Raw genomic sequence first — 15432 nt, 5'->3', positions numbered from 1 at the left:
TGGGGTATACTCCAACACATGGCGGCTGAGCTATAGGCAAGACCACACCAGCCAAATCCTTCTCTCTGTGAGCAATGCCAGAGAAATGGAGGGTCCAATCCCAACCCAGTAGTTATGGGTAAGAGCACAAGCTGTGCATGTGAAGGTGAGCCCAACTATATCTAGTCAGTACCTCTCAACCTCTTGTATGAGATCAGGCTTCTTCCCTCTTGACAAGGTGATGTTCCATGTCACCACAGCCAGATGCTGTGTCCTCAACTGCTGCCCAGTTGTCTTTGCACACGACCCCTTTGAACCTCTTGGTGTGCCCACGGGAGGGTTAACCCGCGTCATCCGTTTGGGCTGAGCCCGGCTGGCCCCTGGCTCCAGGGTGGGGCTCTGGCTGCACCATACCAGACGATGGCATGGTCCTCGATATTCAGCTATTCATAAAGGTATGAACTCCATTTGGTCTGACCCATCACCTAGGACCTGGTTGCTATGGAAGACCTACCAGGGGCATAATGCCCCTAGCAACATAGCTCCTAGGATCATTTGGGTCAGCAAACTCCCTCACCACAATAAGGGGCAGTTCAAAATTTATGTAATAATCTGTCCGAAATGTAATGTATTTTAGGTCTGTAGGGGCTGGGTGAACGAGGTGAGGCCTGGACCGTGGTAATAGTAAATTCTTTAAGTTTATTTTTTGGACAAACCAGTTACAGCCGCATGGTTGTTATAAAGTCCATCAAATTCCTCGCAAAATATAATGGCATCATTTAGAACAACATCTGTGTAATCTCTTCCACCATTTAATAGTGCTTTGGCAGGCCACACTGTTTCTTATTCCTGTGTTATGCTTTTTTACTCCATACCCACCATGTTTGTTAACTTTTTTTTTTCTGATTGGTTTATCTGCCTGTCATCAAAGTATTATTGTATTATATTGTACAATACTGTTAGCTCACTCACTTTAGCAGTTAAGTGAAAATACTCTCTATTTTACACCTAAAACAAAAGACACACAGAATAAAACAAAAATCATTTGTCAGTTCATCCTAATCATCATTTTATTTTTAGTCAGTACATTTTTACAGACATTTCTCATTTTGGACAGTTTCAGACCGTACATGAGTGGGTTAAACAGTGGCTGACAGGTGAGGTGATACAATGGCAGCATTATTCTCACAATAGGTGGCCAGTGGCTCATATTGAATCTAGTTTGAATGACAAAGAATAAAGCTCCGAAAGCCCCATTCACCAGTGAGCAGATATGAGGAGTACAGGTGCTCGCAGCCTTTTGACGTGTCTGTTTGGAACCATTAAAACACACTTTAAAAATGTGAATATATGTGAAAATGATGATACATACAGGGAGCAGTACAACGATACTAGCAGCTACAAGTTCATACAAGTTGTTTATGGTTGTATCAAAGCAGGACAGTTTCACAACACAGTAATTATCACAAAGAACAGTGTCAATAACATCTCCACATAGAGTCAAAGACGATGTGAGTATAGTGGTAATTAAAACAGCCACAAATGGAGGCAGCCATATTAAAATAAACAGAAATGCTACTTTTCTATTGTTCATGCAAGTGTTGTACTGCAGAGGAAAGCAGATAGCAACATATCGATCGTATGAAATCACTGACAAACTTGAGAACTCCAAAGAACCGTAATAATAAATTGTGAAGATATGCGCAATACAAAAAGAATAAGAAACTTTGTGGACGTCTTGAGGGATCTGGGATAAGAGAAACGGATACAACGCAGTGCTGCCATAGAGTTCATTCACAAATAAACTACAAAGAAAAATGTACATAGGTTCATGTAGAGTTCTGTTCAAACATATGACGACAATGAGGAGCAGGTTGGAAAACACTATGAGAATATACACAGACAATATAATGACAAAATACAACCACTTCAGAGGCCCAGTGTCAAAGTAGGCTCCCAGAGTGAAATGGGAAACCTGACTGAAATTAACCATGATTCTCTTTCTGTTTCAAAATGTAATTATTATAATTAAACCTCCTTTTTTAACATAAAAAACTACAAGTATTCCAGTTTCCAAATTTGACTTGACCAACGTGTTAAAAAAGGAAAATATATTAATTCAAAAAACAATATCACAAATAAAACTTATATTATTAATATCCAAACAAATTCCACACTATCTGATTACATTTCAGTTTAGTTAAATAACTGAAGATATGAGTAAATAATTGAAGATATAAATCTATTGCCAGATGTCAGAGGACGGAGGATCATGGAGAGTCAGACAAGTGGAGAGGGATCACCTAAACTGGACCTTTATCAAACTGTCTGTAGGCCCCTCCCAGTTCATACACTACAATAACATTTATCAAATGACGTATGGCACCAGTGGAAAAACTTCATGTCAACAGGACTGTCAATCAAAAATGTTTAAATATTTGGTGAAATTTGAGGGCTTTCAGTCACGTGTATGAACACTCCAGTGCTGATGCTCTCTTGAAAAGAGTTAGAATACTGTCCTGTTCTGCACAGGGAATGAAATCAGAAACTGCTCCTGCATGTTTTGAAAGCCCCTTAAGTGTTCAAATGATCAGAGCTTTGCACTTTTAGTTTAGATGTAAGTGAAAACAGTGTAATTATTGTTTGTGAAATGTAGTGCAATGCTTAAGATACATGATTTTTAATGTACATAAGACTGGCGATAAATTATACAGGAAGTCATTATTGTTAATATGCAGCTTTACCTCGACAAAACAGACAAACCAATACTGATAATGTGAACTATTTTAAATTGTTTTAGGCTAAATTAGCTAAATTTTTACATATAACTATATGTAAGAAACACTTTGCTCTATGATGTGGTTATACCGCAGAAGTGCCAGGAAAGGTATCCAGTAGAGAAAGCCCTTTCACTGAAGTCAAGGGAAAATATTTATTATATTTTAATAAATATAGGAGGAGCAGCAGCTCTACTCCCAAGTTCCTTCTGTGTGACTGAGCTTTTAAGCCTATCTCAAAAGGGAGTGAACAGCCACTCTGCAGAGGAAACTCATTTTATCCGCTTGTATCCGTGATCTTGGCCTTTCGCTCATTACCCAAAGCTCATGACCTTAGGTGAGTGTAGGAACATAGATTGGGTGGTAAATCAGACCTTTGCCTTTTGACTTGGACCCTTCTTCACCACAACCGTCTGATACAGCGACTCCATTACTTCTGCATTACGCTGCACCAATCCACCTGTCAATCTCACGCTCCATCCTTCCCTCACTTGTGAACATGACTCAGAGATACTTGACTTCCTCAACTTGAGGCAGGGCCTCTCCAGTGTAGTGTAGGAACGTAGATTGAGCAATAAATCAGAGCCTTGCCTTTCGACTCAGACCCTTCTTCACCACAACAGTCTGATACAGACTGACACATGTCAATCTCAAGCTACATCGTTCCCTCACTTGTGAACAAGACTCAGATATACTCGACTTCCTCAACTTGAGGCAGGGCCTCTCCACCCACCTGGAGAGGGCAAGACAACTTTTACCAATCGAGAACCATGGCCTCGGATTTGGTGGAGCTAATTTTCATCCCAACTGCTTCACACTCGGCTGCAAACCATTCCAGTGCATGTTACAGGTCCTGGTTTGATGAAGAAAACAGGACAACATCATCTGCAAACAGCAGAGATGAGATTCTGTAGTCCCCAAACCAGACCCCCTCCGGCCCCTGACTGCACCTAGAAATTCTGTCCATAAAAACAATGAACAGAACCAGTGACAAAGGGCAGCCCTTGTGGAGTCCAACATGCCCTGGGAGCAGGTCTGACTTACTGCCAGCAATGTGAACACAGCTCCTCCTCTGGTCATACAGGGACTGGACAGCCCTTAGCTAGGGATCACTGACCACATATTCCCAGAGCATCATCTACAGGACACCATGAGGGACATGGTCAAATGCCTTCTCCAGATCCACAAAGCACATGTGGACTCACTGAACAAACTCCCATGCACCCCCGATCACCCGATGGAAAGTATAAAGCTGGTCCAGTGTTCTGCGACCGGGACGAAAACCACACTGCTCCTCCTGGATCTGACTATTGTTTAAATTCTCCTCTTCAGTACCCTGGCATAGACCTTACTGGGGAGGCTGAGGAGTGTGATTGCCCTATAGTTGGAACTCACCCTATAGTCCCCTTCTTAAACAGAGGGACCACCACCCCGGTCTGCTAATCCAGTGGGTCCCTGACCGCCACATGATCCTTCAAAGACAAGTCAGCCAGGACAACCCCACAACATCCAGAGACTTAGGACAGATCTCATGCACCATCGGAGCCTTGCCAACCCCCTCTGCTTTCTTCTCAGAAGACGTGATGGTGGGATTGAGGGGATCCTCAAAATATTCCTTCCACCGCTCAACACCATCCCCCAGTTGAGGTCACCAGCTCCCCACCTGCACTGTAAACAGTGTTGGTGAAGCACCACTTCCCCCTCCTGAGGTGCCAGACAGTTTGCCAAAATTCCTTTGCGGTTGACCAATAAAGTACTCCAATTCCATGGCCTCTATAAACTCCTCTCATGAGCCTCATGAATCTCACAAGCCAACAAGGCTCGATAGAACTCCTTCTTCAGCTTTTCAGAATCCCTTACTTTCCTTCACCACCAGGATTGCCACTGTAACAAGCACCAGAAACCTTGCAACCACAGATATGAGCAACTGCATTGACAATGGATAATAGGAGCTGGGTGAATGAGGCTCTCCAATTCCAGGTGTGGTCTTGACCCTGGTCGTAGAAAATTCTTCAAGTCCACTTATACAATGCCACAATAGAGGTTAGAAGAGATAGGAAGTATAGTAGTAGTAATAATAGCAATAGGCTAGATCAGAAGACCAGGGTTCGACTTGAAGGGAAGTGGGGTGTTTAATAAGACAGCCACACAGGCTTGTAGTGCTGAGTTGTGGTGTATTTACAGTGTACAAACAGAGATTATTTACAACATTTAGAGATATGCATTTCCATATGATTAAGCTCAGAGTCTATGATCAATGAGTTCAACGCATTTTAGTCCTTAGTCCGAGCCGAGATGAGCCGCAACAAAAGTTCATATAATCCACACGGGATCGCGACAAAAGACACAAAAAAAGAGTTCCAGGGATTGTTGTGATAAGGTGGGTAATTCCCAGCACAGTTCAATAAGAGCCCAGTGCCCACAGAAGGGGGCAGTGGGTGTTTGAGTGTGTGTGTGGGGTTGAGTGGCTGCTACGCCTCCTACTGCACTGGCAGATGCTTGCACTCTGAGTTTGGTTCAGGCTCTAGGCCTTAGCTCAACATCCAGTGTCTGGAGAGTCCAGTTTCTGGAACCTGGCCAGTTCCACTTAGTTAAATCTAATAGGATCACGACAGCACTTTGTCATGAAGGCAAGAGGCATCTGCTGCAGCTCAGTCACACCCCGGACCGACACAACACACAACTGAATGGTAGCGCGCGCGGCCATTTTTAAAGAGCTTGACTCACTAAGTCTTGTGATATGTGTGCGAAGTCTCGCGATAGTTGAGAACAACTGTGGCTAAAATATAAGGTAGAGATGGGCCAGGGACAGAAAAATACCTGGGTTACATTATTTTTTGGACAAACCAATTACAGCCGCATGGTTGTCATACAGTCCATCAAAGTCCTTTCAAAATATAATGGCATCATATAGAACAGCATCTATACCACCTCTCCCCCTGTTTAATAGTGCTTCAGCAGGCCACACTGTTTACTCCTTAGCCACGATGTTTCTTCTGATGTGTTTTTTTCTGATTGGTTTATCTGCCTGTCAAACACACAAGTCTGAATGCAGAGAAATGAGAGGGTCCTAGACTGCAGGTCATGAATATCCAAGTGTTACTGCATCTCATTGTACAATACCGTTTTCACCGTTTACTTCAGTGAAAATACTCTCTATTTTACACCGAAAGACACACAGAATAAAACAAAAATCATTTGTCAGTTCATCCTAATCATCATTTTATTTTTAGTCAGTACATTTTTACAGACATTTCTCATTTTGGACAGTTTCAGACCGTACATGAGTGGGTTAAACAGTGGCTGACAGGCGAGGTGATACAATGGCAGAATTATTCTCACAATAGGTGGCCAGTGGCTCATATTGAATCTGGTTTGAATAATTAAAAATAAAGCTCCGAAAGCCCCGTTCACCAGTGAGCAGATATGAGGAGTACAGGTGCTCGCAGCCTTTTGACGTGTCTGTTTGGAACCATTAAAACACACTTTAAAAATCTGAATATACGTGAAAATGATGATACATACAGGAAGCATTATAGTCACACTAGCAGCCACAAGTTCATACAAGTTGTTTACAGTTGTGTCAAAGCAGGACAGTTTCACAACACAGTAATTATCACAAAGAACAGTGTCAATAACATCTCCACATAGAGTCAAAGACGATGTGAGTATAGTGGTAATTAAAACAGCCACAAATGGAGGCAGCCATATTAAAATAAACAGAAATGCTACTTTTCTATTGTTCATGCAAGTGTTGTACTGCAGAGGAAAGCAGATAGCAACATATCGATCGTATGAAATCACTGACAAACTTGAGAACTCCACAGAACCGTAATAATAAATTGTGAAGATATGCGCAATACAAAAAGAATAAGAAACTTTGTGGACGTCTTGAGGGATCTGGGATAAGAGAAACGGATACAACGCAGTGCTGCCATAGAGTTCATTCACAAATAAACTACAAAGAAAAATGTACATAGGTTCATGTAGAGTTCTGTTCAAACATATGACGACAATGAGGAGCAGGTTGGAAAACACTATGAGAATATACACAGACAATATAATGACAAAATACAACCACTTCAGAGGCCCAGTGTCAAAGTAGGCTCCCAGAGTGAAATGGGAAACCTGACTGAAATTAACCATGATTCTCTTTCTGTTTCAAAATGTAATATTCACAACAACAATATTCATCGGCAAAATGTTTAAACTCAAGTACCGTGTTACTAACCAATATTTACCAGGTATAAACAGGTGCAGACAGAAGAGAGTATGTGGTACAGCTATTTAAAAGATAGGACCTAAAACAGATCGACGATAATCAATTATTATAATTAAACCTCCTTTTATAACATCAACAAAACTACAAGTATTCCAATTTCCAAATATTTGACTTCACCAACATCTTAAAAGGAAAATATAGTCATTCAAAAAACAATATCACGCATAAAACTTATATTAATAATATCCAAAAAGATTCCACACTATCTGATTACATTTTAGTTTAGTTTAAGATGTGTTTAAAGTCTTTAAAGTCATCGGATGGAGGATCATGGAGAGTCAGAGAAGTGGAGAGGGATCACCTAAACTGGACCTTTATCAAACTCTCTGTAGGCCCCTCCCAGTTCATACACTACAACAACATTTATCAAATGACGTATGGCAACAGTGGAAAAACTTCATGTCAACAGAACTGTCAATCAGAAATATTTAACCAATCATATGAAGTTTAGTTTAGATGCAAGTCAAAACTGCACATTTGTGAAATGTGGTGCAATACTTGTGATACATGACTTTTAATGCACAGAAGGTTGGTGATCAACTCCACAGGAAGTAGAGTCACTATCGCTAATCTGCTGTGTGGATGTAAACAGACACACGTCAGGATCTACTCTTACCTTTTTACTTTTAAAGATCACTTCACACTGGATTAATAGAACTGTTTTGTGGACTGGATGTCATTATTTGCGGAGGACTAATTCTATGGATAATATGGCTGAGGTGCTTAAATTTATAACTTTACTGGAGGTAAATAAAGTTTCCTCATAATTTTCACTGTTTCCTGAGTTTGTATTTTCCTCCATTATGTCCATCAGTCCTCTGCCCCTGATGCTCTCTTTTAATGGCTTTTATTACTCTATGAAGTCGTGAGTCTGGCCACTGTTGAACACTGTTGAGTTAAGCATTTCCCAAATCCCGTAGGAAGAAGGACAATAACGTCTTTCCCCTTGACAAAATTCGCTGATTGGCTGGTGCCCAGACTTGCACTTCCAGGGATTTTGGCGAACCGTCTATTGTATTTTGATTCCTAACCTAGTCTGGAGAGAAATGAAATTGAGGCACTAGGTGGAGCCAGCCTGGTTAGGAGAATGGGGCTACTCTTTTAAAGATCGCCTAAAACACCTTGAAAGCTCCACTTGAGGTGGCGATTCATTATTGATTTTCCAGTGCTCTAATAATGACTTCATAAATGATGTTTAGATTAGCAGTAGGACTTGATGTGCTGGAGCCAGTCAAACTCAGACACTTTCTCCATTTGTAAAGGCATAAAAGCAAAAATCACATCCCTAGACCAATGAGCCAGAATGCCTGAGGCCAACAGCCAACAGTTGACTGAGTGAAATCAGGTATGAATTTAGATTTTTTTTTAGTGGATGGTTTGGAACATCTGGGATCTTTACTGAAAACCTGCACAGACTGGAAAGCAGGATCCATGGTGTCCTTCAGGCTTTAACTTGTTGATGAAAACAGCAAATTCATGAAAATTCACTGTAACCAGACAAACAACACACTGCTGTAGAACCGGGCTCATCCGGGAGTTGAACCCGGGACCTCTCACACCCGAAGTGAGAATCATACCCCTAGACCAACGAGCCACATTTCCCCACTGAATGTACATTCATGGTAGGTTGCGGTAGGCTCAGAAAAATTGACAAAAATGGTAACCTGGTGCAGCTGTTACCAAATGGTTTGTTGGGTTGAAACATCTGGGATGGTATCCTCTAGACTTTAACTAGCTGATGAAAATGCCAGATTGGTGCAGCTGCTTCCAGATAAACTGCTGAACAGCAGGGCTCATCCGGGATTTGAAACCGGTATATTAAGCATTTCCCAAATCCCGTAGGAAGAAGGGCAATAACTTCTTTCCCCTTGATAAAATTCAACAAACATTCTCTTTATTCCGGCTTTAAATCCTCGATCTTGGGAATCATTGACAACACTGAATATATGTCTCTTCGCTGATTGGCTGGTGCCCAGACTTGCACTTCCGGGATTTTGGCGAACCGTCTATTGTATTTTGATTCCTAACCTAGTCTGGAGAGAAATGAAATTGAGCGGAGGCACTAGGTGGAGCCAGCCTGGTTAGAAGAATGGGGCTACTCTTTTAAAGATCGCCTAAAACAGCCTTGAAAGCTCCACTTGAGGTGGCGATTCATTATTGATTTTCCAGTGCTCTAATAATGACTTCATAAATGATGTTTAGATTAGCAGTAGGACTTGATGTGCTGGAGCCAGTCAAACTCAGACACTTTCTCCATTTGTAAAGGCATAAAAGCAAAAATCACATCCCTAGACCAATGAGCCAGAATGCCTGAGGCCAACAGCCAACAGTTGACTGAACATCTGGGATCTTGATTAAAAACCTACACTTAGGCTTTAACTAATTAATGAAAACAGCAAATTCATGAAAATACACTGTAACCAGACAAACAACACACTGCTATAGAACCAAGCTCATCCATGAGTTGAACCCAGGACCTCTCGCACCCAAAGCAAGAACCATACCACTAGACCAACAAGCCAGCATGCCTACTCACATGGAGTCAATAACTGATTCCGTCAAATTGGGATTCTTTCACCCAGTGACCAGGTGGTTTGTTGGGTTGGAACATGTGGGAATCATTGAATGAACCTGCATAGACCGGCAAGCAGGATCCATGGTGTCCTCTAGGCTGAAACCACTCGATGAAAATGTCAAGCTGTTTCAGCTGTTACCAGATAATAACCACACACCGCCGAGAAGCAGGGCTCTTTCGGGATTTGAACCATAGACCTATCGTACCCTAAGCGAGAATCATACCCCTAGACCAACGAGCCACACTTCTCCATCAAAAGCAGGATCCATGGTGTCCTTTAGGCTTTAACTAGTTGATGAAAACAGCAAATTCATGAAAATTCACTGTAACCAGACAAACAACACACTGCTGTAGAACCGGGCTCGTCCGGGAGTTGAACCCGGGACCTCTCACACCCGAAGCGAGAATCTGAATCTTAAACTGGTGCAGCTGTTACCAAATCTTTTGTTGGGTTGAAACGTCTGGGATGGTATCCTCTAGACCAGGGGTGGGCAAACTTCCTGGCTCGTGGGCCACATAGGGTCCTAAAGTTTGACTGAAGGGCCGGACAGAAGACAGGACATAACGTGTTAAGAGCTCAGATTCATTACATTCTTATTCACATTTATCTAGGACTTCAGACGTGCTACACGTTTCATCACTACTGTGAAAGATTCAGAACATAAAAACTGTTGAGACCTGTTCCACTGCACAACATGAGTGAATGTATATCCTGAGTTCACCGTTTTCGAATATGACTGGTAACAGCTCAAAAACAAAGCTCACGTCATACAACCACAGATACACACCTGTGAGTGTGATAAAACCTGACTCCAAATGTTGTACACATTAATAATTACAACTCAGAGTCCATAATTTTCTTTGATTGACTTTTACCAACTCAAAATGGAAGCAGTGCAGTCTTTTATCTTAAGCACCAACTACTTCACTCAAGGTCCGAATAACTCCTGTAAGAACACTTTCCCATAAAGCATTGCAGCCAACATAATACGTCGCAACTCAATGTATATATAGTGCACCATCTACTAGGAAACGCTGGAAATGCATGACAAATAAAACATCAACAAGGTTTATTATTGTAATTTATTCCAGTTCGGCGGGCCGGATTAAAAGATTTAAAGGGCCGCATACGGCCCCCGGGCCGTAGTTTGCCCACCCCTGCTCTAGACTTTAACTAGCTGATGAAAAAGCCAGATGGGTGCAGTTACTCCCAGATAAACTGCTGAACAGCAGGGTTCAACCGGGATTTGAACCCTAGACCTCTCACACCCTAAGCTAGAATCATATCCCTAGACCAATGAGCCACGCTTCACTCCTGAAGGCCCATTCATGGTAGGTTGTGGTAGGCTCACAATAATTGATGAAAATGGTAACTCAGTGCATCTGTTACCATATGGTTTGTTGGGTTGAAACGTCTGAGATCTTAACTGAAAGCCAGCATAGTGTGGAGGATCCATGGTTTCCTCTAGGCCAGGGGTGTCCAAACCTTTTTCATCAAGAGCCACATATTTAAACACAGATGAAGCAGAGGGCTGATCGAGGGCCGTAGATTCAGCTTTGATCACATTTGTTTACATTTTGCAGAAACAAAACTTAAGACCACATGGCTAATTAGCATAAACTGTTAGCGCTGATAAAACAGCTTGCTCCTTGTGCCACTGATGCGATCAGCTTCTGTCGGACTAAAGGACACAACTCAGTGTAATATGTGTATTGTTTTTGTGACAGAAGAGGCACTAATGATGGTAAGTGTGTTCTGTGCATGTGTTGTATAGGAGATAGTTCATGGTTTAGCACACAAGTGCAGGTCAGACGAGTGCAGATTGTATGTGTGCAGGTTTAGCACAGCTCTTTATTTTACAGTCATTTCACTCATGTATGGTCACTTTATTTATGTTGGTCACTTTATTTATGTTGGTCACTTTATTTATGTTGGTCACTTTATTTATGTTGCTACTGTTGCGGTGAAAAGACTGGAAAGTGTTTGTCTTTTGGACGCATGCACACTCAACTTTATGTTGCAGTAACCGGGATACTGCGCATACATGCCACCAGTGTTGGGAAGGTTACTTTTAAAATGTAATCCCCTACAGATTACAGATTACACACCCCAAAATGTAGTTTGTAACGTAATCCATTAAATTACTTAAAGTGAGTAACGTAATCTGATTACTTTGGATTACTTGATATTGTCATGTTTTTTTAAACGACATGAATGTAGCAACCACATCCTGAAAATTCTTGTTTGTTGTCTTCAAATTGTCTGAGCCCAAGTCTCCATGAATAAACAACTGTTTACTGTAGAGAAACAAAGACCACGAGATCTTAATATAAGAGGTTTTGTCTGTTAAAAGACAGAAACAAGATCAGCTTTTCCTTCACCAGATTAAAAAATATTATTGATAGAGAAATTTTTTTTTATATGAGATCACCTTAAATTATGTCAACCTACTGTTAGGTGTCATGTTGTTTAGACCTGGTTTAGTCCTGGTTTAGTCCTGATTTTTAGACCTGGTTTACTCCTGATTCTAGTTCAGGTCTTTAGTTCTGGTTTAGTCGTGGTTTAGTCCTAGTTTAAACCTGGTTCAGTCCTGCTTTAGTCCTGGTTTAGTCCTGGGTTAGTTCTGGTTTAGTCCTGGTTTAGTTCTGGTTTAGTCCTGGATTAGTCCTGGTTTAGTCCTGGTGTTAGTTCTGGTTTAGAGGCGCACAGGAGGAAGCGCGGTTTACGCGAGAAAACACGGTCCACTCGCGGCGCACGAGACGTCGGTGTCCGCGCTGTAACTACGGAAGGAGACGTGGTCCGCGGGTTGTCAGGTTGATGACGATGATGAAAGGTGTGTGTTTGTGTGTGTTTGTGTTTGTGTGTGTTTGTGTTTGTGTGTGTTTGTGTGCGTGTCCACTCATGTGGCAGGTCACTATAGGACAGTGGTGCAGATATTATGAATCTATGCAGGTTGTTTTCACCAGTGCCAGTAGCTCCTGTTTCACATTTAAGTTGTAGGCGATTTTATATTTGTTTTTTTTTTATATATATATATATATCTCACATCGGGAGAAGAATTTCCAAGACACAAATGCGTTTTTACCAATGCACTGCTGCTTCCACTGTGTGACTGACACCGCCAACTTTAACATGACGTTTACATCGCTCTTACTGCGCGCGTTCTGTTTGGTTTCCGGCAATGAGTGAAATTACCGAAATAAAAAAATAAATAAATGCGAGGTAGCACAAAATGTGAAAACAGGAAAATACCGCCTTGTAATCCACTTATTTCAGCAAAGTAACTGTAATCCAATTACCACTTATTGAAACAGTAACTGTAACTGAATACAGTTACTCATAATTTGTACTCTGATTACGTAACGGCGGTACATGTAATCCGTTACTCCCCAACACTGCATGCCACAGTATCCCAGTTACTATCGGAATAAACCAGCTACAGTATCCCGGTTTCTAATAACCGGGATACTACCATAAGCGGGATACTGAAACCGGGGTACTGCATATACATGCACCATGAAGAAACCGGGATACTTAAAAAACCCGACCATCACCCATGCCTTCAGATAATGTGTATCAAATCTGAGCCTGTTCGGGTGACTGCCTTGCAAAAAAATGCAAAGAAATATTTAATCCAACATGGCTGACATCCAGGAGAATGGACGGCATATAATATTTTTTAACATGTCTTGTCATGATCTAATTTTTGTGATTCTACAGGCTTTTTCCCTGGCACAATTCCTTTTCCTTATTGCAATTTTTTTTTGTGTGGTGGCACTGAGACGTATTCCTACGTCATGGTGAGGGTTAGTGACCTTCTCGTCAGTGCACTTATGTGGCTTTATGATACTAATAGGCCCATCACCAGTTTCTGGCACTCAGGCCTAATAAAACCATACAATTCTGTCAAAGTTGCCTGGTCTCTGTTCCAACATTTCCAAAGGTTTGTTCCAAATATGAGCCTATTCTTACCCATACCATAACCCTGAACATGTATGACCCTAACCCAAACTAAACCAGACATGAAAAGGTAAAACCTACATAAAAACCTAAATGTGGTTCACTTAATGTGTGGAGATAATGTTCAAAGTGTTTGGGTGCAGTTGAATCCAGGAGACAACTTTCTCTTTGACGTCATGATTTTGTGACTGGGGAGGATCTGATAAATGTCACTTGTGTCAGGCCCTCAGAGCCACTTGAGGTTTTTGGTGCAGCTCAGCTCCCACTCTAACCAAATTATGACTTAAATATCTGTCCACAAACAAGAAGATATTTTTTTTTCATCCATGTTTTGGTGTTTTTGGGGTATGATATGCATTTTCAGATTTCACAACAGAAATCTATATCAGTTTTATTCACTCTGCTTTTAACTTTGTTTTCCTTTCTGTCCTAATTTAAAGTGTTATTTTAATGAATGAGGATGTATAAGGTAATTTAATATGTTGCATTTTGAGTCAGTTTTTGTACTTAATGGATGAAAATGATTGTGCACTTTTGCAACACTTCTTTATAATGTTCAAAACATTATTAAATGTTATAATTCTGTTTTCCTTTGTGAAAACTGAGCAGCTTTTCTTTGCTTTACTGAATAGCTGAATGGTTTCTAAGACCACATACCTTGAGATAGCAGTGATAATGCTGTTTAAAAAGCTTCATGTACACTTATAATTTTACTATGTGATAGGTCAGTTTCACTTATAGTGTTTTTACAAACCAAAAGCTATGGTGAATTTCACTCAGGTTTCCTATTTCACTCTGGGAGCCTACTTTGACCCTGGGCCTTTGCGGTGGTTGTATTTTGTCATTATATTGTCTGTGTATGTTCTGATAGTGCTGTCCAACTTGCTCCTTATTGTGGTCATATGTATGAATACTACTCTACATGAACCTATGTACATGTTTCTATGTAGTTTATTCATCAATGAGATAAATGGCAGCACTGTATGTTTACTTTTCATTGCATATCAAATCCTTCAAGATGTCCACACAATTTCATATAATTTATGTTTTCTTCAAATATTCTTGCTGTATTCTTACCTCGGAGTGAATTTCACAAACCTGGCTATTATGTCATATGATCGATATGTGGCCATCTGCTTTCCTCTGCACTACAACACTCACATGACCCCGAGGAAAGTCACCTGTCTCATTGTTGTCATTTGGTTGTCTCCATTAGTGGCTGTTGGAGTAACAATTGTTCTCACTGCATCTTTAAAACTTTGTGGAAACATCATAGACTCTGTTTATTGTGATAACTACCTCATCATCAAACTGGCCTGTTCTGAGGCAACAGTGAATAACTTTTATGAATTAGTTGCTTCTATGGTCTTTATCTCTGTACCTGTAATAGTTATTTTCTTTACATATATACAGATTTTTCGAGTGTGTTTTAATGGAACCAAACAGACACGGCAGAAGGCTGTGAGCACCTGCACACCACACCTCTTCTCTGTTGTAAACTTTGCTTTTGGAACGGTGTTCCAAATTGCCCAAACCAGGTTTGATCTGAGTCATTTGCCTCAAATGTTGAGAATAATTTTATCATTATATCATCTGACATGTCAACCTCTGTTAAACACACCAATGTATGGACTGAGTCTGACAAAAATCAGAAATCTGTGTAAAAATATATTTTTTAGCTCAAGAAATGCTGTGAATATGATCCAGATGACTTGATGGTCAACATCAATTGCAACCAATATATTTATCCTTAAGTTTTCTCTTTTTATGTATTAATTTTTCTCCAGCGAATGACCAAGCCTAGCTCAAGGTCTGGAGATACAGTAGGTCCCTGGACACTGTGCTGTGGCCCTCACTG

General features: G+C 40.9%; 2 protein-coding genes, 1 non-coding gene and 1 pseudogene across 3 annotated transcripts; 1 reads left to right on the top strand and 3 right to left on the bottom strand.

The window, feature by feature from the left end:
* Positions 1–1027: 1027 nt before the first annotated feature.
* Positions 1028–2005, bottom strand: LOC110167091 (olfactory receptor 1500-like). The gene has a single exon (XM_020932394.2). The coding sequence runs from the start codon at positions 1970–1972 to the stop codon at positions 1028–1030; it is 945 nt and encodes a 314-aa protein (XP_020788053.2). The 5' UTR covers positions 1973–2005.
* A 3952-nt stretch (positions 2006–5957) lies between these two features.
* Positions 5958–6950, bottom strand: LOC110167110 (olfactory receptor 1500-like; annotated as a pseudogene).
* A 1610-nt stretch (positions 6951–8560) lies between these two features.
* trnap-cgg (transfer RNA proline (anticodon CGG)) lies at positions 8561–8632 on the bottom strand. Its single transcript has one exon. It is a non-coding gene; the product is annotated as a tRNA-Pro (tRNA).
* A 5704-nt stretch (positions 8633–14336) lies between these two features.
* LOC110167092 (olfactory receptor 11A1-like) lies at positions 14337–15290 on the top strand. Its single transcript, XM_020932395.2, has one exon. It carries the CDS (start codon positions 14337–14339, stop codon positions 15288–15290), a length of 954 nt encoding a protein of 317 aa, XP_020788054.2.
* The last annotated feature ends 142 nt before the right edge of the window (positions 15291–15432 follow it).

This window comes from Boleophthalmus pectinirostris, unplaced genomic scaffold (genome assembly GCF_026225935.1).
Source record: "Boleophthalmus pectinirostris isolate CB_2022bp ecotype Guang Dong unplaced genomic scaffold, ASM2622593v1 HiC_scaffold_9, whole genome shotgun sequence".
NCBI classification, from domain to species: Eukaryota; Metazoa; Chordata; class Actinopteri; order Gobiiformes; family Gobiidae; genus Boleophthalmus; species Boleophthalmus pectinirostris.
The sequence above is the reverse complement of the archived record's forward strand: the minus strand, read 5'-3'. Positions and strand labels throughout refer to the sequence as shown.